General features: G+C 43.2%; 2 protein-coding genes across 2 annotated transcripts; one reads left to right on the top strand and one right to left on the bottom strand.

Annotated features, from left to right (window-relative positions):
• Positions 1 to 1,266: 1,266 nt before the first annotated feature.
• On the top strand, positions 1,267 to 8,258 carry HVCN1 (hydrogen voltage gated channel 1). The gene is made up of 6 exons (XM_054392498.1): positions 1,267 to 1,320; positions 2,908 to 3,146; positions 3,700 to 3,804; positions 4,260 to 4,491; positions 6,590 to 6,702; positions 7,033 to 8,258. Exons 2-6 carry the CDS (start codon positions 2,943 to 2,945, stop codon positions 7,096 to 7,098), a joined length of 720 nt encoding a protein of 239 aa, XP_054248473.1. The 5' UTR covers positions 1,267 to 1,320; positions 2,908 to 2,942; the 3' UTR covers positions 7,099 to 8,258.
• On the bottom strand, positions 7,606 to 27,094 carry TCTN1 (tectonic family member 1). Its single transcript, XM_054392919.1, has 15 exons — positions 26,884 to 27,094; positions 24,903 to 25,023; positions 22,736 to 22,866; positions 21,863 to 22,029; positions 20,940 to 21,027; positions 15,824 to 15,933; positions 13,561 to 13,581; positions 13,015 to 13,140; positions 11,850 to 11,975; positions 11,236 to 11,312; positions 10,766 to 10,915; positions 10,315 to 10,471; positions 9,194 to 9,319; positions 8,699 to 8,843; positions 7,606 to 7,639 (listed from the first exon to the last, which is right to left on the bottom strand). The coding sequence occupies exons 1-14, from the start codon at positions 27,092 to 27,094 to the stop codon at positions 8,700 to 8,702; spliced, it is 1,755 nt and encodes a 584-aa protein (XP_054248894.1). The 3' UTR covers positions 7,606 to 7,639; position 8,699.
• Positions 27,095 to 27,158: the final 64 nt, after the last annotated feature.

Genomic DNA, 27,158 nt, shown 5'->3' with positions numbered 1-27,158 from the left:
GGGGTGGGTCTGTGGTACAAAGGGAACTTGGCTCATGGGAGAGCAGAACCCGGCTGTTTTCATCTTAAAAACCTTACTCCTCACTGAAATGGGGTCAGGTCTGTTGAGAGCTCAGCAGAAGATCTGCAATCCCAGTCCTGAGCTGGTGCCTTCCATCATTAGCTGATTGTGCTGGTGCTTACTGGAGTCAGCTGGGACCTAAATTAATTAGCTGGAAACTCCCAGGATAAAATCCCTCCCTGCTGCTGGCTCCAGGGTTGTGCCTTAACTGTCTTGCTGCTCTTGGCTGCTCAGCTCTACAAGTATGTGTTTTGTGGTGATGGTGAAGGGTTTGGAGGTCATGGTGAACGATTCTAGAGCTCTGGGAGTGCACTGCCTCTGGGGATTCCTCATCAGCTTGGGGAGGAGGATGGGGACAGGCCTGTGCACTTCGGGATGAGGCATGAGGAAATTTCCATGTTCCAGGGAGTTTTAGACACTTTCTAGAAGAAAACTGAAAAGAATCAAATGCCTTTAGGCTTTTAGAAGTATAAAAGTTGAGAGATGCTTCTTCATTGGGGCAGAATTGGGAATATTTTGGGTTTGTCCTTGCAGACATGGGTCCCCAACCCTTTCTGCAGCCAAGTTTGCTCAGGCCACTTCCAAAACCAGCTCGTGTTCTAAAGATGGAAGGGAACCTTAAATAAAAAGTTTCTCAGATAAAGCATGAGCCTGTAAATGGAGGGAGGTTAATGCAGGCCTGATTTCTGGAGTTTACATTTCTGTATACTTTTGGTCCTTGGACAGCCACCTACTTGGTAGGGCTAATCCGTGTCCCCGCTCGATAGCTGAGCTCAGCAGAGCCTCACAATTGCATTTCGCGCTGTGGCTGGATGGCCGCTCGCTTTGGTGGCGGGAGGGGAGGCTGGTTACAAAAAAAGTTTAAAAAACAAAGAGGAAAAAAATAGTTCTAACTCTATCCGGCGTGTCCTGTTCCGGCTGGAGCGGCCGGGACGTACCGAGCGAGTCTGGGAGGAAAAAGCTGCCAAAAAGGAAAATGCCAAAGTGGGAATCCCGGGGGAGATGGAGACCCCGAGCCGTGGGCTCCAGATACCCTTGGAGCTTCCTCGGAGGTGGCGGGAACTGTGCCGGAGGGGCCTAGCCGGGGGTGGCGGGGTCGGACTCGGGCCCTGCCGTGGAGGCGGAGGCGGGGCCGGGGGAGGCTCCGCGGGGTCGGGGAAGCGCAGGGCGGTGGCGGGCGCAGCGGAGACGTGCACGGTACTGGGTGCAAGGCAGAACGGGGCCTGGGGAGCGGCCACGGTGCTCCTGGGACTTGGCTCAGTGAGTACCGGGCCCGGGGCGAGGGGCGGTTGCAGCGCGGTCTTCCCTGGGTCGGCCACGTTCTTCTTCTCCGGGGCCCCGGCGGGGTCTCTCCGGGAGCGGGGAGCAAACGTGATCACCCCGCCCGGTCTTGGGGATGGGGACAGGTTGGGGAACTCCAAGCGCGGCGTGGGTCCTTGTTGTTCCATCCAGCGGTGATGACTTCAGGCCCCGCTGCCCGAGTCAGCCCAGAGGTGGTTCCGCCAGGAGCCGGGGGTTCTACACCCCGGGGCATGTCTCCGCGGGGCTCCTGTGACTGGGAACGAAGGTGTTTCGTGAGGCAGCCGTGAGGCTCATTCCATCCCTGACAGCGGGTGACGAGGTGGCCCGGAGCCCACTTGCCCCCCAACAGCCACCACTGCTGGGAACAGATCCCCCGGAACCCCTAAGACCTCCATTTGCAAGGAGCCGAGGGGAGGGTGAGCAGCCCCTGGACACGAGCAGACCCACGACGGCTCCAGCGGGACAAGAGCTTGGTCTGAGCCCCTCGGACAGCTTTGGCCGGGGCCAGATGTACAGAGGGTCAAGGCAGTTGTGGGCATGTGATTGTGTTGCAGCAGCAGGAGCGATTTTCGGCCAGGTTTGTGGGCCTTGCAGCCTCGCCGGGCTGCCCAAAGAGGAAGGGTGAACTGGGGGAGCTGGAACAGAGCTCGCAGGCGCAGATGGAGCCTCTCCTGTGGCCGTTCTCGGTGCCAAGCTACAACTGGGATCAGCCTTGGGAATGGGGTGGTCCTGCCCCTCGCTGGGTGCCCTAAGGGATGGGCTGAAGCTGGGATGCCCAAGGGTGAGGTTGGCTCTAGGGGATGCAGGTGGAAGAGATGGGAGAGGACAGCATCACTGGCCAGGCTGAAATGTGGGCATCACCTGTTGATTTGGCCTGCTAAAGGCTGAAATAATAGAGGACCTTGATGTTAATGGAGGGAATGATGACTGATCTTCAGCTTGGTGGTGTGGCTGAAAGGTGAGGTGTCCTCATTAGCCTGGGGACAGCTGGGCTACAACAGCAACTCTGGGAGCTCAGTAGAGAGTTTGTATTGGATGTGATGCTAACAGCAGCTTGTCCCAGCATGTAGGGGATGAGAGAAAAAATGAAGGGGAAGAAATCACCTGCTGCCAGCCTCTGACCAGGAACCTCCATCAATCAGTGTCTAAAAGAAACACAGAGGCTCCTTCCAACTGGAAATCGGCAGCTGCCTCTGGCATTGTGAGATGCGAGATGAGGGCTGGGGTTTTTCTTCTATAATCGATGTTTTGTTCTGAGATGTTTGGAAATACCTCATGAGGAAGTTCCTCACTGCAGATCAGGAGGACAGGGTGCACACAGCAGTGGGGAGGTAGTGGGGGCTGCGTGGCACACAGTGGGAGGTGATGCAAAGCAAGCGGCACCACCATTAAGCAATTTCCCATCAGCAGGGCCTGTCCACGCTGTCTGTCTGCCTCTGAGCAAAGTGTCACACTGCTGTCACACTTGCTGTGGTGAAACGAGGGAGGTTCAGCACGCTTGGTCAGCTCTGAGTGGGGAGGTGACACTCTGCTCTTGTCTCTCAGACACTGGCAGGCTGATGCCAGCTTGATCCAGAGCCATGTCCAGGTACTTGAAGCACTTCACGGTGGTGGGCGATGATCCTGTGCAGTGGAGCAACGACTATCAGAAATGGGAGGAGGAGGAGGAGGCTGGGGAGAATGGGGCAAAGCGGCAAGATTTGGAGATCAAGCTGGAGCCCACCAGGAGCCATGTCTCTTTCCAGGATGTGATGAAAAAGCTCTTCAGCTCCCACAGGTTTCAGGTAAGGCAGAACAAACCCAGGCCAAAGGGGAATGAGGGTGAGATACGGCCAAAGGCACTTATGACAGTAGAGATGATGTGGGATGGAGCTCAAGATGGACTGGGAGCAGCACCAAGCTTGTGAGCACTCATGGTGCCCACAGGAGCAGCTGCTACCTACAAACTGAGCTGTACCGTCAGAAAGAAGCCGCTCTGCAGTGGGCACAGATGTTTCCTGAGCGGTGATGAGCCTCGGTGCACTCTTGTCATGGTGCCAGCACAGACACGTGCTGTCCCCTAGATTAAGCTTCCCAAGACTCCCCCATGCTAAGTGGTGGGGAAGAGCTGAGCCAAGTGGTTTTGTGTTGGTGGCACTGTGCAGGAATAACCCACAGACCTAGGGCTGCCGGAGTGGGAGTTCTGGGTGGGAGCAGCAGAAAGCTCTCTAAAATGCAACCAGCTGAATCAGGGATGCAGGGCAGGGTCTGGCTGGACACCGTATGTGAATGTTTGGGCATATTTAAGTGAAGGCTGCATTGGAAGGGGGTTTCATGTTGTTTCTTCTCCTCTGACAGATTGTGGTTGTCTGCTTGGTCATCCTCGATGCCTTGTTGGTCCTTGGGGAATTGCTCATGGACTTGAAAATCATCCATCCAGACAAATACAATATAACCCCAAAGGTAAAATGCAGGGAAGTGTCCAAGTGAACCACAATTTCACTCTCTTAGGTGTTCAAAGCCCACTGGATAGGACAACCAGGAAAGCAGGACTTACTGAGCCAGCAGTCACAGGCACATGGATGAAGGTCTGGCAAGGACTTGTGTGACAGCCCTGCACTGTCCACCTGGCTTAGCTCTTGCTGCTCTGTGCAGCAGCTTCATGTTCCCTTGGGCTGCAGCAGGGCTGAATCACTCTTGCATGCCTCTGGTTGCCTTCATACCTCCTGGTCCTGCTTACCCAAAGCAGCTGGCTGCCCAGCTGTGCTTCCTCTGATTGTCTCTTAGAGCAGAAGAAAAGTCCCCAGCCGTTCTCCTAGAGCCAAATCAGACATGCTGTGGAAGTCTTCAAGCCTGCCTTGCTCTCGTGCACACAGGAGGGGTTCCTGGCCTTACCCTTTTGCTGTTTTTTTCCCCAGGTTTTCCACTACCTCTCCCTCTCCATTTTAACAATCTTCCTGGTTGAGGTGGGGCTTAAAGTCTTCGTCTATCGCCGGGAGTTCTTCCACCACAAGTTCGAGGTGCTGGATGGGATCGTCATCGTTGTGTCGTTCATCCTCGACATCGTCCTCATCTTCCAGGAGCAGGAGTTCGAAGCTGTTGGGCTGCTGATCCTGCTGCGGCTGTGGCGAGTGGCCAGGATCATCAACGGTAGGGGCGTGAGCAGGGGTTGGATTTTCCAACCTTGCCTGAATGGTCTGGCCTTACATCTTTGTTCCCTTCTCAAAGCAATTGGCAGGACCCTGGGATTTTGCTCTCTCAGCAAACCCAGAGTTTCACTTGTGTGGTTTTCACTGCTGCACTGTGGCCTTAATTCAGCTGGAATTCTGTCTGGAGCAGCCACCACATGCTGCCTGTGTGGGTGTGACGTGGGTGAAGGGGGCACAGCAGCTGGCCTGGGCTAGCAGGGATGCTCAGCTTTAGCAGGGCAGCATTGGGCACATTCCCTGAAAAGTAATCCACAGTCTGTTCCTGCATCACTCCCACCTGGCAGGGGAGGGCTCACATCTTCAATCTGTGTTGTAGGGTCCTTCTGACAATACTTTAACAGGGGAGCAGGTCAAAACCCTGCCCTCCTGAATCTCCTGTTGTATAGCAGAGAGGGGTTTACTGCTCTGGGTTCTTCTGCAACTCTGTCATCACCTCCAGGGATGCTGCAGGGAACATCCCAGTCCCACTTGGGATCTTTATTGCTTGGATTCAAAGAGTTTACCATAAAAAGAGGAATATAAAATGCCCCCAGATCAGACCTTAATGGCTCTGCTTCTGTAGTTGTAAATTGTTGGTAAATCCAGACACTTCTGAAATAACTGTAGCTGGAAACATTTTTTGTTTTGTGGGAAAGGACTTGGGGATTCAAAAAATGTGGCAATGCGATTATCCTGAATTCCTGCATGAATCCTCAGCCCAAGTGCTCTCCTGTGCCTGGGAGTGTGCTGTTGGTAAGTGCTGTGCACTTGATGCAGCTCTTAGTCTTGTTAGTTGGAATAAAAAGGAAGGATGGCTGGGGCCATGTCCATCCCCTGCTGCCATTTTGATGGGAAGAGTGTGTCTCATCAGCAGTGGCTGGGCAAAAGGGAGATGCGAGAGCAGCTCACAGCTTTTTTTTTTTCAGTTCAGAGTGAAAGTCAGACAGAAACCAGATTTGTGTGAGCCACAGGAACCTCATGGCTCTTGACAAACCATTTTGCAGCAGAAAACCAATAGTGCGTTTATAACCAAACCCCTTTACCCATGGGTGCTCCTGGTTTCCCCCAAGAGTTTTGCCATGCCCACTTGCTTTGAGCAACAGAGGGGACAAAGAAAATCTACCCCAAGCTCTGGGTGTTTTGTGTCTGAGCCTAGGCCTGGTTCACTGCCTTCAATCACTGGTGGTGGCAAGGGACCAGCTTACAGGCAGGTGGGGACTAGTTGATGTTATCAGTGCAAATCAGCAACGTTGCTGCTTTGTCTTCAGAGAAATGAACCCCCAAACTTCAAGCCTGCAGCACTGGAAACACAGGCACCTGTTGGTGCCTGCCTTCCTGCAATGTTGTTCTGTCGGCAGCTAGCGCAGAGCTCTGTTGGGTAGGAAGAACATGATATTCCTGGTGCTCTTACCAAGCTATCATTTTGGTTTATTATTTTTTTTTCCCCCCTAAGAAAAGGGTGGGAAGAAAATGTCTTTACTATGGTGGCTGTGTTCATGTGTAATAACCTAACAACATTGCAGTAGAGAAGCAACACCTCTGCTTAACAAGAGTCTGAATGCCTTTACTACAGCCACACAGTCTGAAGCCAAAGACTTAAGGACCTGATGATGTGCCAGGTCCTGCTCCACTGGTTGGAGTGATTGACCCTGGGGCTGGACAAGCCCTGTGCCCCAGGCTGTTGTGTATGTGTATTGCTGTTAGAGCAGGGCTCCCCAGCTGTATGAAATCAGCTTGTGACAACAAAGCTGCCACTTACATCCCCACCAGGTTCTGCTGAGGGAGCAAATTCAAATTCAGGATTTGAGTGACAGTGTGACTGATTAAGTTGGCTCAGAGACCAGACTGCCTCTTCCCAGCAGAGTATCGGTAGCTGAATCCCTCAGGTGGCCAATTTAAAACCCTCATCATTAAGAAAAGTACTTGGGAAGGGTGGTTTGAAGCTGACAGAACCAGAGCTGGAGAGGAACATATTTAACATCTTGAGTACAGACCCTGCTGACCTCCTGCTCGTGGCTCGTTTACATTGTAAAATGAATCCACTGTGTGTTGTTCTGCAGGAATCATTTTGTCGGTGAAGACCCGCTCCGAACAGCAAGTGTCCAAGCTAAAGCAGGCAAACCTGAAGCTTGCAGTGAAGGTGGAACAACTGGAAAACAGCTGCATGGAGAAGGTAAGAAACCACTTTAAACTTAACCAAGGTTTACCTGCTGGCTGCTCCCTAGGACAAGCTGGCCAAGGTTGCCACTCTCAGCCTGGTTTCTTCACCAGAAAGCTGTGGGCTAAACTGGGTTGAGGAACCACAGTCTGGCCTGTCCTGTCTGTGCTTCCTGCAGCTGCTTGTTGCAAAGGGCTGACAGCTACCTCTGTCCTACTTCCTGCAGCCAGGTTGTCCTGTTTTACTGCAGTCAGATACCTTAAAATAGTTTCCCAGGTTCACACAGATCTCCTCACTGCTGAAATGAAAGAGCCACGTGAATGATTTGCCTTTTGTCTCCAACAGGAGCAAGAAATTGAGAGGCTTAACAAGATATTAAAACAGCATGGACTCAGCAGCGAGCAAAAATAGGTGGTCAGTTTCCTGAGGTGGGGAATTCTGCCCTGGAGAGTGCAGTCTTGTAATCTACCAGTCCGACCTGAAAGGTTTTGTTGTCTCTTTGCTTTCTGTTGTATAATGTTGTCTATAAACGTTTACTATTTGACCAGGTTTTGATTTATATCTTAGGATTACAAAATAGTTTTGCTGAAAAATTAATCAGGCGTGCTCCCTGTAAACAGTGATCTCATATGACCTTTATTGTACAGACGTACAGTCAAAGCTGCAAAATAATTTAATAAAGACCCATCTTTACAAGCTGAACAGCCACAAAAGGGCCACTCAGTTTAAATTTCTTTTTTTTTTTCCCTTGTGATAATGTCCTTCGTTTGCAGTATCTTGTAGAAACCTGCAGTACAAACAGTGAGAATCCAGGCTGAGCAGGTCGTTCCTTCTCTCAATGCTGACCACTCATCACTAGTACATCTCTTCTTTGCCAACCATTCTTCTCATCCTGTTGGTAGTTTCCTCCTTTCTGTTGCTGCTTTGTGTCACTTTATTATTCATATAATGTCTGTTTCAAAAATACCAACACACCCCTCCTTTAGCTGACAATCAAATCAGCACCAAAATAGAGGCAAACCTGTGCCACCTTACATCAGAAAATGCTTTGTTCTCCACAGCAGATCTGAGCTCTGATACTGAATTCTCTCATCTCCTCTTCCAGTTTAAGTGTTCATTTGCAGCCCACTGGGCTATGAAGTTTTTTTGTTTCCACAGCTCATAAATCAGCACATTAAAAGAACTGGAATATCTAAGGACAGATGTAGGTGAGTGGACTGCTGGGAACAGTTTGACTCCAGAATAGCCATTAAAGAACATATTCTAAAGGACCAGGCTGGTGTTTGGACATAACCTTTCAGGTACTAGAAAGTCCCTGTGGAGAGGCTGTTTTACACTGAATAGGGTTCAATGAGTGGGACTTTGGAAAGGTGCTTGACTGTGGCAGGCATCTCCAATTGATTTGAGCCAGAGGCAGCTGGAAGGGTCATGGAGCTTTTCTGAAAGTACCACTTAACTGCTCGGATCGTTAAAGAAAGGTAATTAATTAGTGGTTTGGGAAAAATAGATAGAAATATGGGGCTTATTCATCTATGAAAACAGATAAAGCAGAGGCCTTATGTAATAGCAGGATTGCTTTAATTAACAATGTAGCTCTGCTGTTCACAGAAGAATGAAGCCTCACTTTCCACAGAGCTGCATCACATCCCTGTGCCCTTCCCTTACTCTCCTGTCTCCACACTGCCAGGCAGGCAGCTTGGACTGGAGCTGCTTCAGAACATCTGACGGTGGCTGTACATGTGCTGACAGAGCCACCACCATGTTCACACTGCAATTTTTGGCAGATGTATAATTTGGAATTTCCCATTTAATGTGGGGGTTTTCTACCCCCAAAGCTTCTGAGAACCCTCAAAAGGGCTCACCCTTACTCTCTTGGCCAATTTTAACCCAATGTGTCTACAATTTAGAAGAAAGTGATGGCCCCTTGCAGTAACTGGCTTCAGGAAATGGACTAAAAATCAGAAAAAAAAGCAGAAATGTGGCTTGTTTGGGTTTTCTAATCCATACTTACCTTAGACAAATGGAAAGAAAAAGTCAAAGGGTAACTTCACATTAATGGTGGGCCAAGCTTTATAGCCTGGCACTGCAGGTGAAGAAACATCAGTGAAAACAACAGAACTCATTACAGGAATAGTTCTTTCCCTTCCTGAGGGAAGCTGCAATGAAAATACAGATGGGCATTAGCTTCAGCCTGCTCGTTGTCCAACTGCTTTGTGGGGACTGGGTTATATTTTCAGCTGTTACTTGTAGTAAGTATTTTTTCATACAAAATTCCATGTTTTTTTCTGTGGATGATGTACAGATTTTTATTGAGCGTGCTTTTGGCAAGCAGCCCACAGTTGTGTTTGAGTTGGAACAGGAGCTGCTGGGTGCAGTATGTTCTAATATTAAGTGTTACCTTTAGATAAAGAGATTAACTGGGTCACTGTGGCACAGCTGATACCTAAGCAAAACAAGCTACAGCTTTTTTTTTTTTAATCTTAAATCATGTAATTTAATTACATACCTGCTTCAGTGTGGTGGTAGTGATTGTTGCTGTAACATTGACTATCCTGGCTTGTGGATTGACAAGGGATCCATATTTAGTCCACTTCACTTCTATTTCAAGTGATACTGGTATTTGGCATGAGCTCTGAAAAGTGTTATAAATCCCCTCATTGTCTGATTTGTACAAGAGTGACCACATTAATTATTCATCTTATTAAACTGGCACAATGCCCTCAAGAAAGCACGCTCCAGGTTACCAGAGCAACACCATGCCTGTGTCCTGGCTTGCTGCCTGTGCAGGCAACACAGGTACCTGAAGCCCTGGGGTGTCCCTGTGGTTTCTCCATAGGTGACAAACCCACTCTGTAACTGCTCTTCAGGCAGGACTGTTCCACCTGAGCAGAGTGGGACTTTGGCTCTTAGAATGCTGAGCTGGCTCTCTGGAGGAGCTTATGTCAGTAATACCACTGAGACAGAGGAAAATCCTTACCTCTGCTAGGACAGAATTTTAAAGCCTACAATGCTAAATATTTTTAGAATTTTTTTTGAACTGTCAAGCTTCTGGTTAAAGAAATCATTCACTGGTTAGTTGCAGAAACGTGCAAGAAACCTACATACAAACTGTCATTGAGGGGGTGCTGTCATTCAGCAGGTGCCAAGCAGCACTGCCCACCACCAGCAGCAGGGATTATGCTGAGCTGGGGGACAAGGGCCAAGAAAAGGGAAGGTTTTAAGAATAACTGTAGTATTTGGGTCATTGTTTCTTGTTAAAAGGATTCTTGCTGCCTTAGTCTGACCTCGTGTGAGAGCACCAAAGAGAAACACTGATTCTGTTACTTCATTCTCTGTGTTGCTACTTGTGCTTCACCCCATCTGAAGAGTAAGACTAGAACTCATTTTGTACCTAACATGTTGTTTCAATCCATAACTGAGGTGCCTAGATACCAGCTTCATTAGAAGTAAACCCTGTCCTTACAGCAAGACTGAAACCTTTTACTTTTTAATATTCCAGGAGGATTTTACACCAATTTGTTTCTCCTTTCTTCCCTCTGGCTAGGTCTGAGAAGCCTAAGCAGGTGCTGCAGTGCAGGTACAGATTTTAGGATAGGGGAGAGTAGGAGTAAAGGGGGAGTGACTCACCTGTTCTGAGAGGTGGAGATGAGTTATTGGCACCCAGTCGAGCACATCCTGGGCTTGAGAATTTCCAAATGAGGCCACATATTCAGGAAAGATTTGTCCCTTCAGTAAATCTAGGAGGGTCTGAGCCAAGGGCTTGCATTTCATAGCTGCTGTAATTCTTCCAGGGAAAATAAAAAATTAAAAATTAAAGCAAAAATCCATCACTTTGGCACAGCAATAATCTCTCTTTGCTCTCATGCACTATTCAAGCCTTCTGGCTACAGTTGCTAATGCACACAATCTTTTCAAGAGAAAGGCCATTCTTAATTACTTTTTTTTATAATTAAACACTCCATTCCCAGTACTCCTACAGCAGTATAAATGTCCCAGGACCTGGGCAGACCCTGGTGGAAAGGGTTGTTAGAAGGTTAAAAGTACTATATCAAAAAAAGCCACAGAAATGTCCTCTTACCGTAAGGTACAGCCTGATACCATGTTGTAACCAAATAATATTGGGGTTCTGGCTCCCTGTACTGCCAGACAGTCCTGGCTGGATGTGCTCTGCAGAAGGGTGAGCTGGCTCAATTTGTTACTACTCTGAATGATGCCAGATGTAGCATGCAGTTAAAGGGAAATTCAGTACTTGATGTGTTTCATGATTGAAGAAGCCTTCATCATATCCTTAAAATATATCTGAGAATAACTTGGGACTCCTCTTACACTGTGAAGAAGCACTGGAGAGTACAATGAAGGTCTAAATGTATCTCATTAAAGAGTCCCAGGAGACTGCAGTCAAGACTGAGTCATTTACTACCTTTAAAATAGCAGCCCTCCCCCTGAAAAAAAAGGGATACTTTTGAATAGACCAGATCTAATTTATAGTGTTTGTGAGGAGAGGCAAGTGCTGCAAACACTCTATCAACAGGGAAAGGATATCCTTGTGGCCGGTAGCCTGCTCTTATAGGCAGTCCAATGACATAACCAGGATTACCACTGAGAGGAACTGGCTCTGTATTTGCCTGCAGTGCAAAAGGACAGCATTAGTTCTGATTCTGTACTGAAATGGCTGGAAAACACAGACACACTTCACTTATTTTAGGATTATTAACTGCCTTGAACAACAGAGAAATCGTGGATGCCTCTTCCTGAGAAGTGTTTAAGACACCAGGCTGGATGAGGCTTTGAGCAGCCTTTGAGAGGTGGGGAGTGTCTGTCCATGGAAGCGGGGTTGGAACATGATGATCTTTGAGATCCTTTCCAACCCAAACAATTCTGTGATAGCAGCAAGGCTGCTCTGTAGGATCATAACTGTTCTCTAACACTGGAACAGGCTTTGCTTCCTCTGGATGCAGTAACAGAGTCAAAAACTGACTCTTCTAAATGTGAAAAACGGACTTTGGGGACCTTTATTGCCCAGTTCTGAAATGTTGCCTCATTTGTGTATCCAGGGCAAGTTACATTTTACCTTGCTGCTAACAATTGTTCTGATTCAAGTTTAATAAGTTGTGTAATTAAATGTCTTTCAACAAGCCACCTGTAACATCTCCAGCAGTTACCTGAGCAAAGCTGATTTCAAAGCTCTGCTGTATGGAAAGTGCTTCTTTGTTAATTGCCCCCAGGACAAAAGCAGCAGCTGCTTCTATTATTTCTCCTGCGTCTGTGTATGTAATATGATAACTCACCTGAAAATTAAGCATTTTAGATATTAATTAGACCACATATGTAAGAGTATGAAACTAGATTAAAAAGGAATTTAAAACTTCCCCAGTATTGTTTGCTGTCTTCCTTGCTTAAGAAACACTCAATGATACGGTAGAGATAAAATGTATCCTCTAGAAGCTGGAGCTAGGCTCAGCACAGCAGAGATGTGGACTTGTTGGAGTGGGGCCAGAAGAGGCCACGGCAATGAGGGAAGGGCTGGAAGCCCTCTGCTGTGAGGACAGGCTGGAGAAGTCTGCAGGGAGACCTTCTGGTGGCTTTTCAGTACTTAAAGACAGCAATAAGAAAGCTGGGGAGAGACTTTTGAGTAGGGCCTGTTGTGGCAGCACATGAAGTGATGGTTTTAAACTAAAAGCGGGAGATTTAGACTAGAGAAAAGAATTATTTTACACTGAGGGTGGTGAGACCCTGGCCCAGGTTGCCCAGAAAGATGACAGATGTCCCATCCCTGGAATCATCCTAGGTCAGGTTGTCTGAGGCTCTGAGCAACCTGCTCTAGTTGCAGATGTCCCTGCTGACTGCATCAGGATTGGACGAGATGAGGTTTAAAGGTCCCTTTCAACCTAAAGCACTTCATGACTTCTAGATAAACCTCTTCTAAGCATAAGGCCAACGTTCATCTGTTTAAGAGGAAAAGATGAGATGATTTGCACTGTGTATTTCTCCATCTCTGCCACCACTGTGCCTGAAGTCATCTTCTCCCAAGCATAATGTAGATGCCAACCTCGTGTTACTGTCTGGTATGTCATATACACACAGCAATAAAAAAAAAAAGCAATTTGATCCTGTCTCTGTGTTAGCATGTAGTTATTATTTTGCTGCAAACCACTCTCTTTTATCCCAAAGTCAGTGCTTCTCCTGCCACATTTGCTTTGGAGATGTCACAATACATGGAAACCGCATGAGGCCTTTCTCACATCTTTGCCATTTTTGAATCAGAAGTGGTTTGATGCATACCTGCTTTGCATCAAATGTGAGGAGGAAAAACACTGTCATACCTACCCCAAAAACTATATTTATGCACAGTTCCTCCACAATCTCAGGGAGCCTGAGGACATCATCACCATTAAGTAAAGTCCGTGTTCCATTTGGGGACTGGACAGCTATGGACTGGACAGTGATATTAACCTGGAAAACAAATTCATGTCATTTCTGAGTGCTGTGTGTAATTATGTTTGGCTTTTTCTGTATCATTATACTTGTGACTGGTCCAGGTTCTGTTGCACAGGACCATCAGTCAATAATCCTCTGAACAACTGCTACGTTATGTGTATTGCATGTACAAAAGATTCTGGTTTTAGGTAACTGGAGAAGGTTACTTCAAAAGAGAGAGTTTTATGTGAGGGGAATGTACCAGGCTTCAACGTTTGCAGATAGCATATTACCTTGGAGCTGCTAAGTATCATTACTGATAGCAAATGATAACAATTTTTAAATGTAAAAATTAAGGATAAAGTCCCTGTTCTGATGAAGCTGGTGAAAAACTCCCACTGACTATACTAAGAATTTTGCCCTCAGCTGTTCCAACCAAGGTAGAAGGACACTTACCATCTGACTTGACTTGGGCACCTAGAGGAGAATAAAAGAACAAATTCAAACAACAGCAAAGGTAAGGCCTATTACATGTAGTTAAGTAAAGCACTTTAAAGTTTCACTGCTTTGCCTATTTAGCTGTGTATGATTACAATAATTTTAACACTGTGGAAGTGATTAGATAAACACTGCTGTATCCAAGGAGTGTGGAAAACAGCTTTCTTTGTGGCTAGTAAGTAAAATCTCATAGTCCAGTCCTCTTTTTCCCCTGGAAAATTTCTTAGTGACTTCCACCAGTTTTTCATCCTGCCCTCAATAACCATACATTGCAGTTAATAAGTAGTAGATTCATTTAGTGTGGCCCTTGGACTATTTGCAATTCAGAACCATGAAACACTGAAAAAGTTTATTGACATATGGCCCAAAAAATGCATCTTAAGTTTGTGCTTCCACTGTTAACTGTGTCAGAGAACAGCGCTCCTCTTGCAGATCTGTGCAAGACCACTGGGCTTTGGGATTATTTTTGTCAGTTTAGGAAGGCTGCCAGGCTGCCCCTACACAAAGAAATTAAGAAACTTTGTTGTTCTGTTGTTTTTTTTTTTTTTTTTAATAGTAATGAGTCCATAGTTTCACAGTCTCTAAATGAAAATGAGAAGCAAGTAACCTTTGGTTATGCAGCATGTGGAAATGCCTGATTGCCTCACTGGAAAATTTCCACCAAATTCTCATGGAAAGGCAGAAATGTCTCAAGTTGCTCAGCGTGGCAGTGAGCATGGGCTCCCAACAGGAACTGCTGTACCACCCCTCTCACTAGGGCTCCCAGCAAGCCTCCCTGGGTTGAGGATACGTTTTGCCATTTCTTTTGTCAGCAGCTCCACCTGCTGGCACTGGTAGGGCTCCTTGCTCTGCCCTATGACCACCCTGTCCCAAATACCAGCTCACTTTTCTATGGTCACATCCTATCTTTAGCTCCCTCTGGGAAGAGAAGCTAGTCCTAGACCATCTCTAGCACCCATTGAGCTTTCTCCAGTTCTGCCATCTGATCCTGAACATCCAATGTACTTTGGACAGGAATCTGACCTCTCCCAAGCTGGCTGTTGTAACTGGCAAGCAGCTCGTGGGTAATGTGTTCTGTGCTGTTCTAGTGAGGAAGGGGAATTCACTTTTTAATCCCAAACCATTCAGCTCCTTAGAGTCTGTCCTGAGATGTCCTTTTTCTTTTTTAAGAACTGTAATTTTGGGTGTACATGGAAACACTCAAAGCCCTTCTGAGGCAGAGTTTTCTCCCCCTCTTCCACAGCAGGATCATCAAAAGTTAGGCTCTGGAAGCAACCCTCTGCTGATTTCAATCAGGTCCTCAAACATCAGAATGATCCCATCTGTGAAAGTGTGAACTATTTCCTGGGCTTTTCTTCACTCTTGAGAGCTTTGGGAGAGGAGACTGGAAGGGGCTCTAAAGTAGTCATTTGCTCTGGAGTACTACTCAGTTTAAACAATTAAATAAAAATATTTTAATGGTGGAGAGTTTGCTGTTTTTTTGATGACCTTCAGCTTCTGACAGGAGCTATCAGGTAAGGTATGTGTTTCAGTTTTGCATACATGGTTTTTGTCTTCACTAAGTATCTGTAAAGGGTATTTATGTATGCATAAGACAGCATGGTTCAGTTAAAAAAGGAATGAAAAAGCAAGATTAGCTTTGAAAAATAACCACAGACTGAATTTGGTAGGAGGCTGAATAACAAACAAAATTGCTCTCAGTGGGGTAAAAGGTCATGGTCTTTGAGGGATGTAAGGCAAACTCAGCATGTATGTGCAACACCTCACTGTTAAAAAGTAAGGCTTGTAGGTGAGGTGTATATGCAGAGGATTAAACCCTACAGCTTCTTTAAGTGCAGAAGTTTACCAACTCTCTAAACCCCAGACTTCTTACCATTATGTGTTCTGGTGACAGGCTTTTTGGAACAGCCTGAACATGCATAAAAGCACAGAACTGCTGCCATTGCAGTAAGCACTAGCTCAGTGATACTGGTTTGTCTCCTCAAGACCATTATTTCTGTTGGCTAAGCACAGAACAGTAAATGCTTTAAATGATTCTGTTGCCAAAGCTTGAGGGAGAAACAATTCCAAAGGCTTTCTGGATAAAAGTCTGTTGATTTTTTTTTTTTTTAATTAAAAAATCCAGTTAAAACACTATAACCTTTAGTCAACAGAATTCCCTTAATTCTGGAGATAGGTAATATTAACAGTCATCTCTATGATTGTTTCAAATCACACTTACTGCTAAAATGCTGGAGTTGATGTAGAACAGCATACTAAGTGCTTGAATATCACCACAGTTTTCCACACTTACTGATCTAGTGCATTTTGTAACCTGGTTTACTAAAAACCCTGGGGGGGAAGAAAAGAGTCACAAAGTATTAATGAAATTGAAGAGTAGTTATGCAAAAGAGAAATAAAAAAGCAATATAAAAATTTCAAATATAATCAAAAGTGAAAGTAAAGGTATTTCTATCACAGATAAGGTTTTATGAGAGCTATGAAGAATGATATTTCCTAAGATTCTCTTAAAATGTTATGAGACAAAATATTACTTCTTAGCAATAGAGGCTTAATAAAAGGTAGAAGATGTATTACTTCATTTTGAGATCTCACAAGAGACTTTAGTTTTCCCATGCTCATCATCATGATTGTTATGATACCCAGCAGGGTTTGGAAAATGCAGGTGTGTGGGATTGGTTGTGGCTTTTTTTTTTCTTTCTTTCTGTCTTTCTTTCTTTCTGTCTTTCTTTCTTTCTTTCTGTCTTTCTGTCTTTCTTTCTTCTTCTTTCTTTCTGTCTTTCTTTCTGTCTTTCTTTCTGTCTTTCTTTCTTTCTTCTTCTTCTTTCTGTCTTTCTGTCTTTCTTTCTGTCTTTCTTCTTTCTTTCTGTCTTTCTGTCTTTCTTTCTGTCTTTCTGTCTGTCTTTCTTTCTGTCTGTCTTTCTTTCTGTCTGTCTTTCTTTCTGTCTGTCTTTCTTTCTGTCTGTCTTTCTTTCTGTCTGTCTTTCTTTCTGTCTGTCTTTCTTTCTGTCTTTCTTTCTTTCTGTCTTTCTTTCTTTCTGTCTTTCTTTCTTTCTGTCTTTCTTCTTTCTTCTTTCTTTCTTCTTCTTTCTTTCTTCTTCTTTCTTCTTTCTTCTTCTTTCTTCTTCTTTCTTTCTTTCTTCTTCTTTCTTTCTTCTTTCTGTCTTCTTTCTTTTCTTCTTCTTTCTGTCTTCTTTCTTTCTTCTTCTTTCTTCTTCTTTCTTCTTTCTTTCTTCTTCTTCTGTCTTTCTTTCTTCTTCTTCTTCTTCTTTCTTCTTCTTTCTTCTGTCTTTCTTCTTTCTTCTTCTTCTTCTTTCTTCTTCTTTCTTCTTCTTTCTTCTTTTCTTTCTTCTTCTTTCTTCTTCTTTCTTTCTTCTTCTTCTTTCTTTCTGTCTTTCTTTCTTCTTTCTTCTTTCTTTCTTCTTCTTTCTTCTTCTTTCTTTCTTCTTTCTTCTTCTTCTTTCTTCTTCTTCTTTCTTTCTTCTTCTCTTCTTTCTTTCTGTCTTCTTTCTTTCTTCTTCTTTCTTCTTCTTCTTTCTTCTTTCTGTCTTTCTTTCTTCTTTCTTTCTTTCTGTCTTTCTTTCTCTTCTTTCTTTCTTCTTTCTGTCTTCTTTCTTCTTTCTGTCTTCTTTCTTTCTGTCTTCTTTCTTCTTCTTCTTTCTTCTGTTCTTTCTTTCTTTCTGTCTTCTTCTTTCTTTCTTTCTTTCTTCTTTCTGTCTTCTTCTTTCTTCTTTCTTCTTCTGTCTTTCTTCTTCTGTCTTTCTGTCTTCTTTCTTTCTTCTCTTTCTTCTTTCTTCTTCTTTCTTCTTTCTGTCTTCTTCTTTCTTCTTTCTTCTTCTCTTTCTTCTTCTTCTTTCTTCTTTCTTCTTCTCTTCTTTCTTTCTTCTTCTTTCTTCTGTTCTTTCTTCTTCTTTCTTCTTCTCTTCTTCTTTCTTTCTTTCTTCTTTCTTCTTCTTCTTTCTTTCTTCTTTCTTCTTCTCTTTCTTCTTCTTTCTTCTTCTGTCTTTCTTTCTTCTTCTTCTTCTTTCTTCTTCTTTCTTTCTTCTTTCTGTCTTCTTCTTTCTTTCTTCTTCTTTCTGTCTTCTTTCTTCTTCTTCTTTCTTTCTGTCTTTCTTCTTCTTTCTGTCTTTCTTTCTTTCTTCTTTCTTTCTTCTCTTCTTCTTCTTTCTTCTTCTTCTCTTCTTCTTTCTTTCTTCTTTCTTCTTCTTTCTTCTTCTTTCTCTTCTTTCTTTCTTCTTCTTTCTTCTGTCTTTCTCTTCTTCTTTCTGTCTTCTTCTTCTTTCTTCTTCTGTCTTCTTTCTTCTTTCTCTTCTTTCTGTCTTCTTCTTTCTTCTTTCTGTCTTTCTTTCTTCTTCTTTCTTCTTTCTTCTTTCTGTCTTCTTTCTTCTGTCTTTCTTCTTCTTCTTCTTTCTTCTTTCTTTCTGTCTTCTGTCTTTCTTTCTTCTTTCTTTCTGTCTTTCTTCTTCTTTCTGTCTTCTGTCTTCTTCTCTTTCTTCTTCTGTCTTTCTTCTCTTTCTGTCTTCTTTCTTTCTTCTTTCTTCTGTCTTTCTTTCTGTCTTCTCTTCTTCTCTTTCTTCTTCTTCTTCTTTCTTTCTTCTTCTTTCTTCTTCTTCTTCTTCTTCTTCTCTTTCTTCTTTCTGTCTTCTTCTTTCTTCTTCTTCTTTCTTCTCTTTCTTCTTCTTTCTTCTTTCTTCTGTCTTCTCTTTCTTTCTTCTTCTTTCTTCTTCTTCTTTCTTTCTTCTGTCTTCTTCTCTTCTTCTTCTTCTTTCTTCTGTCTTTCTTCTTCTTCTTTCTTCTGTCTTCTTCTTCTTTCTTCTTCTTTCTTCTTTCTTCTTCTTCTTTCTTCTTCTTTCTTTCTTCTGTCTTCTTCTTTCTTCTTCTTCTTCTTCTTCTGTCTTCTTCTCTTTCTTCTTCTTCTTTCTTCTGTCTTCTTCTGTCTTTCTTCTTCTTCTTTCTTCTTCTCTTTCTGTCTTCTTTCTTCTTTCTTCTTCTCTTCTTCTTTCTTTCTGTTCTTCTTTCTTCTTCTTCTTCTGTCTTTCTGTCTTCTTCTCTTCTTCTGTCTTCTTTCTTCTTCTTTCTTCTTTCTTCTGTCTTCTGTCTTTCTTTCTTCTGTCTTCTTCTGTTCTTCTTTCTTCTTCTTCTTTCTTCTCTTCTTCTTTCTTCTCTTCTTTCTGTCTTCTTCTTCTTCTTCTTCTTTCTTCTTCTTTCTTTCTTCTTCTTCTTTCTTCTTCTTCTCTTCTTTCTTCTGTCTTTCTTCTTTCTGTCTTCTTCTTCTTCTTCTTCTTTCTCTTCTTTCTTCTTTCTTCTTCTGTCTTCTTCTGTCTTTCTTCTTCTTTCTTCTTCTTTCTTCTTCTTCTTTCTCTTCTTCTTCTTCTCTTTCTTTCTTCTTCTTTCTTCTTCTTTCTTCTTTCTCTTCTTCTTCTTTCTCTTTCTTCTTTCTGTTCTTCTTCTTCTTTCTTCTGTCTTTCTTCTTTCTTTCTTCTTCTTCTGTCTTCTTCTTTCTTTCTGTTCTTTCTTCTTCTTCTTCTTTCTTCTTTCTTTCTTTCTTCTTCTTCTTCTTTCTTCTTCTTTCTTCTTCTTTCTTCTTCTTCTGTCTTCTCTTTCTTCTTTCTTCTTCTTCTTCTGTCTTTCTTTCTTCTTCTTCTTCTTTCTTCTGTCTTCTCTTTCTTCTTTCTTCTTCTTTCTTCTCTTCTTCTTCTTCTTTCTTCTTCTTTCTTTCTTCTCTTCTTCTTTCTTTCTTTCTGTCTTTCTTCTTCTTTCTTCTTCTCTTTCTTTCTTCTTTCTTCTTCTTTCTGTCTTCTTTCTTTCTTCTTCTTTCTTCTTCTTCTTCTTCTTTCTTCTTCTCTTCTTTCTTCTTTCTTCTTCTTCTTCTTTCTTCTCTTCTTCTTCTTCTTTCTTTCTTCTTTCTTCTTCTTTCTTCTTCTTTCTGTCTTTCTTTCTTCTTCTTCTTTCTGTCTTTCTCTTCTTCTTTCTCTTCTTCTTTCTTCTCTTCTTTCTTCTTCTTTCTTCTTCTTCTTTCTTTCTTCTTTCTTCTTCTTCTTTCTTCTTCTTTCTTCTTTCTGTCTTCTTTCTTCTGTCTTCTTCTGTCTTCTCTTCTTCTTTCTGTCTTCTTCTCTTTCTGTCTTCTCTTTCTGTCTTCTTCTTTCTTCTCTTTCTTCTCTTCTGTCTTCTCTTTCTGTCTTTCTTTCTGTCTTTCTGTCTTTCTTCTTCTTTCTGTCTTCTTTCTTTCTTCTTCTTTCTTTCTGTCTTTCTTCTTCTTTCTGTCTTCTTCTTTCTTCTTTCTGTCTTTCTTCTGTCTTCTCTTCTTCTTCTTTCTTCTTTCTGTCTCTTCTTCTTTCTTCTTTCTGTCTTCTTTCTTCTTCTTCTGTCTTCTCTTTCTGTCTTCTTTCTTCTTCTGTCTTTCTTTCTTCTTCTTCTTTCTGTCTTCTGTCTTTCTTCTGTCTTTCTGTCTTCTGTCTTTCTTCTTCTTCTTTCTGTCTTCTTTCTTCTTCTGTCTTTCTGTCTTCTTCTTTCTTCTGTCTTTCTTCTTCTTTCTGTCTGTCTTCTTTCTGTCTTTCTGTCTGTCTTCTTTCTGTCTTCTGTCTTTCTGTCTGTCTTCTTTCTGTCTGTCTTTCTGTCTTTCTGTCTTTCTTTCTGTCTTTCTGTCTTTCTTTCTGTCTTTCTGTCTGTCTTTCTTTCTGTCTTCTTTCTTTCTGTCTGTCTTTCTTTCTGTCTGTCTTTCTTTCTGTCTGTCTTTCTTTCTGTCTTCTTTCTTTCTGTCTTTCTTTCTTTCTGTCTTTCATTCTTTCTGTCTTTCATTCTTTCTGTCTTTCATTCTTTCTGTCTTTCATTCTTTCTGTCTTTCATTCTTTCTTTCTTCCCCTCCTCTGCAGATTTTCAGGAAACTGTGTGAAAGGTTAAAATGTAGGGCTGAAGCCTGCAAGTCTGGCTTGAGTTGCATTCATGCTGTGAAAGGAACCTCATTTTACCAGAGGGACATCTGACACAGGTCACCCAGTAAGGTCTTCCTTTGTGTAATAGCCTCTCCCCTCATGGTGTCACCCTTGTATTATTTCATTAAATCAATTATGCCAACCAGCCTGTTCTATTCTTGGATAAACAACCCATTAACAAGACTCTCAAGGACTTACATATCTATCATTGAAGATACAATACAGATGCAATTGAATCTATGTCTAAAGAATCCCCAGCAAAACAGAAGCTAGGTGAAAAAAAAAAAAAAGGTTCATGAATCTTTATCTGAATTTATATTTGTGCCAATTTGGTGACTGATTAAGCTCAAGTTAAAACAAAATACCCCAAAGCAAACAAACTGGAACTCCAATACGTTTTCTAACCTGCAGGATTTGCATCAGAGCACCAAGAGGAGACAACAGGACTAGGCAGTCTCAGAAATGCATCCTCTGTCTGTATAGGAACACCATACTGCCAAATAAAACAACATATTCAGTATACAGGTGTGTTTCAGTCCATGGAAAGTTTTAGTGTTTCTATTAACAATAAATCTGAATTAAAGAAGTACTTATTGCCATTCCAGCTGCATTTACTACTTTGTGCATCAATTCTTAAGCCACTGCTACCAGCTAAAAATAGCAAAACAGCTACTTATTTGTCAAATATCTTAAAAATCTAATTTGCTTTTTAAGTAAGTGTCCTGGTTTTGGTGGGACAGAGTCCTAGGCCAGCCGTGGGCTGCAGGCCATGAGCAGTTTAGAGTCAGCCAGGGCAGCTGACCTGAGTTGGCTACAAGTGTACCCCAGACCATAGGCCTCACGCTCAGTATAAAGGGGGAAGTTTGCAAAACAGAGGAAAGCCTCCTGCTATAGAACATCTTGCTTGGGGTCCTCCTGACTCTGCTCTTCTTCCTTCTCCTGCTCTGAAGGACTGCCTTTCCATTCAGTGTGACTGTTCTGTCTTTGCTAGGTTGGGTATAACTCTCTACTGGCATCAGTTTGGCTATTGCATTAAATTCATTTCAACCTGTCAGTCTTCTCCCCTTTTCCCAATTCTCCTCATCTGCTGGGGAGAGGTCACGGGGAGATAGAGCAGCTGCTGGAATTTAGCCACAGCTACATGGAGACAATAAGCTATGACAAAACACCACACTTCTTATTTTTACATTTCTATATTTAAAGACCAAAATTAAGTTGGTTTTTTTTTTCCAGAAGAACTGCATTTTTTTTTTCGAAGCAGGTACAACCAATCCTCAGTTGTTCTTTTATGGACAAGCTAATACTAATTGAATCAGATGATTATTTACCTCATATCTGTAAGTTTCATTTGCATCAGAAGGATTCTGTGCATCTGTATTCATATCCCAGCTACCAGGCTCAGCACTGAAAGCAGCACTTCCAAACTGTTTAAGCAACCGATCAAAGTTTTCAGATGTAGGCATTTCAGGGGAGCTGAAGGAAAGTGCTTGCTTGTCTGTCAAAACATTTTAAAGACTGAGATAGCTTTTATGGTAAGAGATACAGAAACAGTATTCAGAACAGTTTTTCCCTCTGGAACTGTTAAAGACTGTTATAGAAAAAATCTTTTTCCTTTGAGAGAAAAACTAGGTGGAATCACAATTCATCACTTTGCCCTGATCCATGAAAGCACAAACTTGAAACTTAAGGAGAGAGGCAAATCCTTTTCTTTCAAAATCAGTTTCTAACATTGTCAGATGTTCCAAAATAAAGACATGCCAATTAGTGTCTACAGTTTCTATGCTAAGTATTCAGATGACCACTGCACAGTCATCATTTAATTAAAACAACATAGTGCTGATCATTTCTTGGTTCTCTGCAAGTCACTCAAAGCTGGCCATAAAGGTTTTGTGCCACTGGTGATTATTACATGATCACAATCAGGACAGAGCCATTTTCCTGTGAAACAGCTGTAAATATGACTTCCTGAGAATGACAAATTCTTTAAAAATAACTCCCAATTTTCCTTTTTTTTTTTTTTTGTTTTAAAGAAGACTAAGAGAGTATGGAGATGTTTTAACCCCCCAGTTTCACAAAGATTACAACATGAGGACTATGAGCATATACAGAATAAGCTCTGACAGGTTTAGTTCCTTTCTGATAGGTAAAAAGCTTATGAAAATAACAGCACAATAGTAAATACTGGCAACAGCTCTACTTACAGTTTGTAGCATGAATGCAGAAAACACTGGGATTAACTTGGTCAATTAATTTAAATATCATTTCTGGTGGATTTGCTTCAACATCAAGTGAATACACAGCAGCTTTCTGACTACAGAGACGGCTGTCACCTCTGCAAACAATAACAATAAACTCAATCATCCACCAGAAGTTTGTACTGACCATGTTTTAAAGTGCTTCTCAAGTATCAAGGCAGCACACATGAAAGAACTGAGATTACTCTTTTAAACACGCTATGTATAGGAGATGTGTTTCTCTAGGAGATTTATATTGTTTTATACTGTGTGCTTAGTAATAACTAAAAGAATTCTCCAACATGTCTCATCTAGCAGAGGAAACTCTGTGAGCAGCAACATGAACAGACAAAGCAGGGGGAAGGGAAGAGCCTGCCAGTAATAATATTAGAACTAAAACGACAAGTTGGATGGGATCCAGGTGGCATGATACATCACAAATGTGGGGTGCACTACAGGCTGTACAGGCTCAGAAGCACTTTTATTTATGTGACATGAGTAAAAAGTACGACTTTTAGGGTCAGGTGCATGTAGGCACATTTTTTGGTGGCATTTAGGTCAGAAAAATTGACAGGTTGGAGAATATTAGAATAATATTCACTTCAGACGGGGTGGGAAAAAGTCCTGCATGAGACTGATGTATAATAGTTGCCAGAGTGAGAAACAGGAAGGTGAAATAACCCATCCAGTCTAAGAAAAGTATTTGTAGATGTGCCATGGGTTCATGAACAACAGCCCAGAACTGTAGTAGGCTGCACAGCAAATGTGTGAGTTCATACCCAAAGAGTGCTGGTGTGTCCTACATGCTAGAAATACAAGATGATGATCCCTGTGAAACTGGTTCTTAAGCAGGGTTAGAGCAGTTAAGGACAGGTACCGAAGAACTGAAATGACTTTTAGAAGTTACAAGCATGAAGTGAGACCTTTCCATGAGGTGAACCATCTGTTAATAGGACCACATCTTAAATCAAGCATCCTTTTTCTGCTGTTGCAGAGACTTGAAAGTCTCTTGTGATCAGCCAAACCGTTTCATTAGATAACAGAATTATGCAAATGTATACCAATCTAGATGTAAATAATGGGATCCACAATACCTCCAGTTATTGAAAAACCCGTGGAGGAACATTTCACCCAGAAGAATTTAAGGAGAGAAACACAACTTTATGCATTTCTAGTTGACAAAGACAGAATAGTCACCTGAGGCAATTAAACTGTCACTCAGAAAGGCGTTGGTTAGACCTTTCTGACAGATATAAATGTCTATAAATGGGTAGCAGTAGTCATTGTGTGCACGAACAATAAGAAACCACAGTCTGGGGTGACTACTAATTCAAATTTCAAAGCACCAAGAATAAACCCCAGTGTTCAGATTGGCATAATTTATGCAGTAGGTGGCTTGAAGAGCTGTACTTCGTGTTCTGAGAAGTCACCAAAAGATCTTTTACATTATGATCTTGAAGTGAGCTTTTTTAGGTCCTTTTTTGAGAAGATAAAATTGGGTGAAGGTGCTTTCAGGTGAATTGTAAATAGCAAAGGAACAACTATTGGTATTACTTTGCTGATAAAAACTTACATTTTACTGTCAGTAAAGGGACAGGCTGGCACTGAGGCAGCAGGCTGAGATCCTGACCTGTAAAACTAGGATCAGAATGATGCTCACACTACTTCATTGTGTCCTGACCTAATCAAGTTTCTAGTTGATATCACAAACCATCAGGAAAGAAGTTAGTGATAAATTGCTGATGACTTGTGGAGGTGGCCAGATGGTCCCATGGTATCAGCTTTCTTAATGTTCAGAAACTCTGTGATACTGATGCAGGTCTAAAGAGGAGATATTCTTCCCCCAACAGATGGAATCACCACTTCAGCACCCACAGACAGTAGCACAGTAAAAGGGGAGAAAAGCAAGGATCATGAGTTTAGTAGAGGGAATAAGCGAAAGATAAACAAGTGTGAAGCCAATTTGCTGTTCTGCCTGGTTAGGACCAAAAGTTCCCAGGCTTAGTGCAAGAAGGGCTGGTGAAAAGGTGGGAGAGAAGTTAGGATGGCAGCAGAGTTAGGAATTGGTAAGAGGAAAGGATAGAGCCCTTATAAATGCATGAAGCAAAGCAGGATTTTGTATTTATCCACTTACGTGACAATGGGGACTGAACATGTAGTAAAGAGACTGAATTCAGCAGCGCTGCAATCAGGATCACAGCAGCAATTTACATCACACTGTGCCACCAGCAGGTCACAAACACACAATCTGGTAACTGGAGGAGAGATTTAAATTAGAATTAGAACTGGAACTTGACACATTACAACATGTTCCCCAACACTTTTTCACATCGCCTTACTTCAACAATGGTCAAAAGTCTACATCCAAATTCAGGTGCTTTTTGTAAGTGGTTTTTAAAAGCCATTTTTGCTGCTGCTTAGCAAATTTACTTGGAACACAGTAACAAAACCAAGGACACACAAAAATCTGATGGCGTGTTCCCTGTGAAATCATAAAGAGCAACTTAATAGGAATTTTGAAGGTAGGAAAATAAACTCAGCTCTGCAGAGGGGAAAAGAACAGATAGAAACACAGTATGTTTATCTACTTATTTCAGCTTATTGGGGACAAAAAAAAAAAAAAAAACAACAACCAAAAAACCCAGAAGAAACATTTCGATCAATCTGTGATATGTTTACAAGTATTGAGCATGTCCCAGGGTCCAGTAATTTATTTTTTCTGATGTGCCAGCATGAATAGTGGACTTTTTTCTCTCTTAGATACTATGAAATATTGTAATACAGAAAATAATTTCTAGCAGTGCAGTAAAGTGTCTCGATAAAATACATTTGTCAACTTAAAACATTCTTAGGTTTAAAAGTTTATAAATAAATAAATAAAAAAATTAGTGGGCACAAACTTGAACACATGAAGTTCCATGTAAACATGAGGAACTTTTGAGTGGTGGAGCACTGGAATGGGCTGCCCAGAGAGGTAATGGAGTCTCCATTTCTGGAGTCATTGAGAACCCTTCTGGTTGCTGTCCTGTTCAACCTGCTTTAAGTCAACCTGCTCTGGCAGGAGGGCTGGACTCCAGAGGTCCCTTCCAGCCCCTCCCATTCTGTGATACTGATCTGCTGAACTGTTTAGGAGAGTTGCTGTTCTGTAATAAAGCTACAGAATAGCACAATATGTAGAAAATGAAGATCAGTACTCCATAGGCAAAGCATTCAAAGGAAGAATCATTTTCCTAACTACTGATTCTATTTCATCTCCACTATCTTCAGTTTCTCTAGAGCCTCCTGGATGCTGACCATCTGAACAGTATCCAGGTATTTCCCAGAATCTCTGAAGTTCTGACTGTTCTGTTAGATGAGTTTAGCACTGGAATCCTTAGCTCACCTTACAAACAAGTGAAGTTTAAACATGGATTATTAGATTGCAAGGTTATGCCTCAGAGATCAGGGATAAAAGTCTCTTTTCCCTAAGGAAGTACGCACTGAGACATATTTAATTTGCAAGTGATCTAGGGAAGCTGAATCAATGGCAAAAACATCGGGAAATCAAGAGTTCAATAAAAGTGTGCCTGCCAGTAAGGAGACAGTGGGAAACACCTGATAGCACACTAACAAAAACTCATGAGCTGTATTGCCATAGCACTGCTATGTGTCCATAGAGCTTGGTGCAAGCCATGCATGCAAACAGCTCAGTGTCTAAGTAAACTCTCCAAGTACATTCAGGGTAAATCTCGGTACCCTCTTCGACGCCGGGACGTGCCCTGCGGGCTCAGAGCACAGCGTCGGGTGGGCAAGAGAACCTGCTCTCCCTCAGCACCGGCTCACAGGATGCGGGGTCACCGTGTGCAATAGCGGAAGGCTGTGTAGGGATTGCTTTGGCTGGAGTGGGATGCTCGGGGCCGCTCTGCAGCACAGCCGCGATAAATCCCGCGGGGGGAAGAAAGCAGGGCAGCTGGCACGAAGGCTTGTTCCAGCCCCGGCCGGCTGCAATGCGAACCGGAGCGGCGAACGACAACAAAAGGCTGCGCGACAACAAAAAGCTGAGATACACCGCGAGCTCGATTTCCCTTAGCATGGGAGGAGCCGCCGTCGCAGACCCCGCCTCATAATGCACCCACCGTCCGTCACGGGGGCCGGGCCGCTGCGGGGCCGAGGCGGGGAGACAGTGCGGGTCTCTGATGGCGCTGCGGGGCTCGCCTCGCTGGCTGTGGGACCGGCCTCGCTGGCTGCGGGGCTCGCCTCGCTGGACGCTGTCTCCACGCTCGGCTCTGCTGCCCAGAGCGGCAGCAGGATGCAGATAAGCAGAAGGGTGCCGATCGGCGCCGCCATGGCAGCCGCTCCTGGGCCGCCGAGGAACGGCGCGTTAGTGCGGAGCACCACGGGAAGGGCTCGC

Source organism: Indicator indicator, chromosome 26 (genome assembly GCF_027791375.1).
Source record: "Indicator indicator isolate 239-I01 chromosome 26, UM_Iind_1.1, whole genome shotgun sequence".
Lineage (NCBI taxonomy): Eukaryota > Metazoa > Chordata > Aves > Piciformes > Indicatoridae > Indicator > Indicator indicator.
Note: the sequence above shows the minus strand (reverse complement) of the source record. Positions and strands in the feature narration are given on the sequence as shown.

Bases quoted from the DNA above. Each gene is read 5' to 3' on its own strand.
- HVCN1 (XM_054392498.1), top strand. From the start codon at position 2,943: ATGTCCAGGTACTTGAAGCACTTCACGGTGGTGGGCGATGATCCTGTG. The intron at 3,805-4,259 runs GTAAAATGCAGG...TTTTTTCCCCAG, and splicing joins AATACAATATAACCCCAAAG to GTTTTCCACTACCTCTCCCT. The intron at 4,492-6,589 runs GTAGGGGCGTGA...GTTGTTCTGCAG, and splicing joins AGTGGCCAGGATCATCAACG to GAATCATTTTGTCGGTGAAG.
- TCTN1 (XM_054392919.1), bottom strand. From the start codon at position 27,094: ATGGCGGCGCCGATCGGCACCCTTCTGCTTATCTGCATCCTGCTGCCG. The intron at 11,313-11,849 runs GTAACTGCTGGA...TTTGCACTGCAG, and splicing joins TTGAAATCAGCTTTGCTCAG to GCAAATACAGAGCCAGTTCC. The intron at 8,844-9,193 runs GTATGTAATTAA...TTTTCATTGCAG, and splicing joins CTACCACCACACTGAAGCAG to CTTCCCTCAGGAAGGGAAAG.